Genomic DNA, 5,172 nt, shown 5'->3' on the forward strand with positions numbered 1-5,172 from the left:
TAAAAAACATCCAAATTTCAATAGAGAAGATGGTTTACAACTTTCTAACACCTGGGATCCTGTTATTAAGAACTTAAAGCCCAATGTCAGACATACCAAAAGACCAGAAGACACTATCAGCCAATACTGCCAACATCCAGAAAAATACTCCACATACCAACTGCGGAGAAATAGGTGGAGGTAGTTCACAAACAACAATTTTTGTATGACCTTCAAGACATATAACATCTCAGTCTCCCCGTGACCACGCTCGCTGTAAAGTGTTCGAAACGTCGGGTTAATAATATAATGAATAAATCGCGTTTAAAATCCGTTGAAAAGTTTTTAATTTCTAAATAATTCTAGTTGTTGAATTTTATTTTTGTTTAGTTAACACATTTTAAGTATTTTTTTTTTCTAATATGAAATATGAACAGTATGCATTACTAGCGGCAAATTTCGTTAGTGCTAGGCGATCCGGCGCACATGCGAAATTTGAATACATTACCCATGCGTTCCTTCTACGTTTCACTAAGCACCACAGATCCGTGCCGCCTATTGTGTACACATACTATACATGAGTAATTGTATTTGTAAACAAAATTGTGTAGTAATTTATATATTATGTGCCCAAAAAATTCGACTTTAAGTTATTTCCGGAAGATTGCAATCGGTAAAAAAATTGTGAGCTTCAACATACTGGTTACAATGTAACGCTTTATATTTCGGAATATATTTATCAGTCGATGTGTAACTATTAAATTGTGAAATAGATATTTAATTGCTTAGTCTTAGTGATGGCTTAGTTTAGCTTCCGTTTATTTAATAACTACACAGAAATAGGAATTCGTCGACTCGTAACATGGATGACGAATGTTATGAGAAAGTAAATGTACGGATCACAATTTTTCTACAGTTTTCAATCTTGCCAGTATGTCATTCTGTATTTGTGTCAACATTTGTTTTAAATAAATAATTTTTAAAACGAAAATTAATACGACTTCAAAACTCTATATTAATAAATTTTGTAGAATACAAAATTCCAAAAATGTTGTCTCTTTACTGTTCGCCGTTTAGGAATTCCTCTATCCATAAGCTGACTCCATCCTTAAGATAGCTTAGATAGCTTAGATCAGCTTAATAGTATTAGATTATTGAAATTTACAAAAGTTTACAGAATTGTAGCTCAGTTGGTAGCCGAGAATTGGGTCAAAGTTGACTTCTAAGATTTACATTGTTGGTTTTTCTCGATTTATTTTCAAATAAATATCTAAAAACTTTTCTAGAAGTCTAAAATAAATATACATTTGGGTTAGAATTTGCGTGTATGTATTACGTTATTAACTATTAATTAAAAAAACCTAGAAAGAAAGTTTACCTGGGTGCAGCCGGGGTGAGCAGATAGTACATTTATTTAAAATGTTCATTGCTTCTTTTTCCAACAATCATGTAATCCTAGAAGTTACAATTGACCGACTGTAGACAAAACGGCTTTGTTCCAAATGTAGCAGGTCTGGCGCTTCCAAGTTACACGATACCTTTGCGGTGTTTGAACTCGTATATCTGTTACCTATAAAACAGTCTGTTGACTCAAAAAGGGCATCATTTGCTCTGGTGCTAACCCAGAGCAAGCATTGTTTGGGTGAATATAAAATTTGATAGTGAATATGGCGGCTGTAGAAAAACCTATCGTAGATAAAATGTCAGCAAGTATGACTTCTAGTATCACTGGAATGGGACTTGGTGGAATAACTGGACTTGCAACTGCTCTAAGTACACTGAGCTGTCACTGTGAGCAACCAATTACAATTTGTGGAATGCCGACAAATTATGTACCAGGCTTATCGGCGAATTACAATATTTCAAGCTTTTGTCAGCGTCCCGGTCAAACTCGACGTTGGCCTATGCAGCGAGCTGGTCCAACTGCTCAGTTTAAACCTGGTCGTTCCCACAGCACAGGGGCTCTACATCGATTAAATCATTCATCGAGAAATAGCCCTAATACGCAATACATTCATAATTTGATATGTAAATTGGCTGACCAAAATGAACGCCGTCGCCGTCAAGATGCTATGGAAATGATACCTCAAAGTTTTTACGATCAGCAACCTCTCAAGGTAGAGCTTACCGAATTTTATTCAAGGGATAATGCAAAAGAGCATCATACGGAGCAGTATGATTTAGTTAATGATAACATATTTCCGAATCCTATTCTAAGACGTGGTCAGAAATTCCTTTTTGCTGTACGTTTTGATAGAATTTCTGACAAACAGCAGGATGTTATTCATGTTGTATTTTGTTGCGGTAAGTGTATTTGTTTGTTAGGATTTATAAAAAATTATATGTATTTTATCATTTAATTATTTTATATTATGTGTATAAATTCTAATTCCTTATATTAAATAATCATAATTAATTATTTTATATTATGTGTATAAATTCTAATTCCTTTTAAGGTCCTAAACCCAACGTGACAAAAGGAACTCGAGTGATTTTACCAGTGCAATGGAACACGCAGCCATGTTTATTTCAATTCCCTCGTGATGTTATTGGTTCTGGAATAGGAATGAGCGTCGGTCTTCCGCGAATCCAAGACGCGAGCACATTAACCACAACAGTAGGCACAACTGTTACAATGAGTCCTGTCAGTACCGTAAGGGATACGTCCACATATGGTGTACGTCGTAGTTCTTTTGGTAACGAACCGGCTCCTGCTCAGCCAAGTCCTCTCAGCCCACATGGCACTATTGAGAGGCCAGTTATTGATCGTTTTAGCGCTGTAACTCCTCCGCCACCCACGTATGGTCGCAGTGTTGGAACGCAGCAAGGCTGTACGCAAAATCCTACAAATTTCATTTCCGAGTCTGATAAATGGGACATAAGTATCCATCGTCAAGATGGTAATACCATTACATTTCAAGTTAATATACCTTCAACTGCACCTGTCGGTTTGTGGAATTGTTGGGTGCAAACAAATCGTTTAGGGCAGCGGGATAACCGTAACGATTATAAATGCGATGAAGATATTTATATCCTTTTTAATCCTTGGTGTCGAGAAGATACTGTTTACATGGAGAATGATGAATCTAAAAAAGAATACGTTTTAAAAGAACATGGAAAATTGTGGTGTGGAACTTGGAGTCAACCCATTGGCCGCAAGTGGATCTTTGGACAGTTTGATGATGTGGTGCTGCCTGCCTGCATATATCTTCTAGAGCGTAGTGGCTTAGAACATTCAGAGCGAGGAAACCCAATACGAATTTGTAGGGCTATTTCATCTATGGTTAGTTAATTAAAACTCATTCATCTTAAGCAGTATGGCATTCTCAAAATATAATAACGCAATATTATATTACTCAATATTTACAGATAGACGCTAATAATGATGATGATGGTTTGATGGTGGGCCGGTATGATGGAGAATATAAAGATGGAGTTGCTCCTCATGCTTGGACTGGGTCCGTTGCTATTCTTGAACGTTATTTGACAGATGGAGGTCGACCCGTTGAATATGGCCAATGTTGGGTGTTTTCTGGATTGGTTGTTACTATTTGCCGAGCCTTAGGTACCTGAATCCTCAATCGAGTATATTCTTCAAATTTAGAACATATAACAAAATAGTTATTTTTTTTTAGGTATCCCATGTCGCTCCGTTACAAATTATGTATCAGCTCATGATACAAACGGCACATTTACAATTGACAAATTCTTTGATAAAGAGGGTAATGTAGTACCGAACGGACCTGACGAAGACTGCTATGATTCTTGTTGGAATTTTCACGTTTGGAATGATGTTTGGATGCAAAGACCTGATCTTCCGCAAGGTTAGTCAAATAATTTAATAATTACTTTTAATATTACATATTACGGTGTATTAATATTACTTAGTACAGTGTATATTTTTTACCGGTGCCTGTTTCTTACTTTTTAATTCTTTGGTAGGTTACGGAGGCTGGCAAATAATAGATTCAACACCACAGGAAGGAGCCGAATCGGTGTTTAAATGTGGTCCTGCTAGTCTAGAAGCAGTCCGACGAGGTGAAGTCGGTTTTCAATATGACACTGCTTTTATATATTCAGAAATAAATTCTGAACTATGTCATTTTCAACAAGAAGATAACTCTCAGTGGGGTTTTGCCAGAGTGGCTTCTAATCAAAACCAGTAAGTAAAATAGATTTAAAAAACGCAATCCATGGATTTAAAGAAATAATATTCTTTTCATATTAAACTAATCAACACTTTTTATATAACAGAGTCGGACGCAAACTTGTTACGAAGAATCCTTCTGCCGATGACGCGGAAGGCGATAGTGATTTACTCGAAATAACGCAAGAATATAAGGCTTCCAATGGATCAGGCCCGGATCGGCTTTCCGTTATAGCATCTTGTCGTGGATTTCAACGTTTACAACAATATTACGAGATGCCCAATCAAAGCCAAGATGATGTAACATTTGATCTTATGGATATTGAAGTTGTACCCTATGGTCAACCATTTGATTGTTCGATGAATATTCAGGTGACAAATCCTATTTATTCCTTAAAATGATAATCTTTATTTATTAAGTCTTACATGATTATTGATAAAATGATTTGTCAGGCCCTCTTGCTAGGCAACATCTGTGTTTAGATGACCGTTTCCTTCCCTAGGAGAAGTACATAGTATAATAATATGCAACAGTTTAGAAGAAAATTTCTTCTTGAAAAGATAATCCAAATTCCAGAGTGTTTGTAACGATGAAAGGGTGATATGTGCGTGTGTGTGTGGCGGTGTGTGTGCGAATAATAATAATAATATAGAAATAATGTGTTTGGTATTTTTATCAAATACAATAACATTTGTTTCAAATTATTTATAGAATAAATCAACTGAGGACCGAACGATACTATGCATACTAACTGCGTCTTCCTGTTACTACACTGGTGCGATTGCATCACGGTTAAGAAGAGCTCAAGGCGAGTTTATCATTCGTGCGGGACAGCGAGAAGTGCTAAAGCTGCATGTTACACCTCAAGAATATATGGATAAGCTCGTCGATCATTCAATGATAAAGGTTCATGCCATGGCTTATGTAAATCAAACACATCAGGCGTGGTCTGATGAGGATGATTTTCCGTTGCATAAGCCAAAACTACAAATACAGGTGCTTTCTTTAAATTTTACTTGCGTTCGTGTAAATCATTTATAGTAGC

The 5,172-nt window shown here is 36.2% G+C and overlaps 1 protein-coding gene across 1 annotated transcript in view; it reads left to right on the plus strand.

Annotated features, from left to right (window-relative positions):
• The first annotated feature begins 1,602 nt into the window (after window positions 1-1,602).
• LOC119829095 (hemocyte protein-glutamine gamma-glutamyltransferase-like) overlaps window positions 1,603-5,172 on the plus strand; it is a 5,485-nt gene continuing 1,915 nt past the window's right edge. The window contains exons 1-7 of the mRNA XM_038351482.1: window positions 1,603-2,283; window positions 2,436-3,262; window positions 3,349-3,544; window positions 3,615-3,803; window positions 3,922-4,141; window positions 4,234-4,498; window positions 4,839-5,123. Of these exons, the coding sequence (XP_038207410.1) occupies window positions 1,647-2,283; window positions 2,436-3,262; window positions 3,349-3,544; window positions 3,615-3,803; window positions 3,922-4,141; window positions 4,234-4,498; window positions 4,839-5,123 (2,619 nt within the window). The 5' untranslated portion in view covers window positions 1,603-1,646. The remainder of the gene's footprint in view (window positions 2,284-2,435; window positions 3,263-3,348; window positions 3,545-3,614; window positions 3,804-3,921; window positions 4,142-4,233; window positions 4,499-4,838; window positions 5,124-5,172) is intronic.

Source organism: Zerene cesonia, chromosome 1 (assembly GCF_012273895.1).
Source record: "Zerene cesonia ecotype Mississippi chromosome 1, Zerene_cesonia_1.1, whole genome shotgun sequence".
NCBI lineage: Eukaryota > Metazoa > Arthropoda > Insecta > Lepidoptera > Pieridae > Zerene > Zerene cesonia.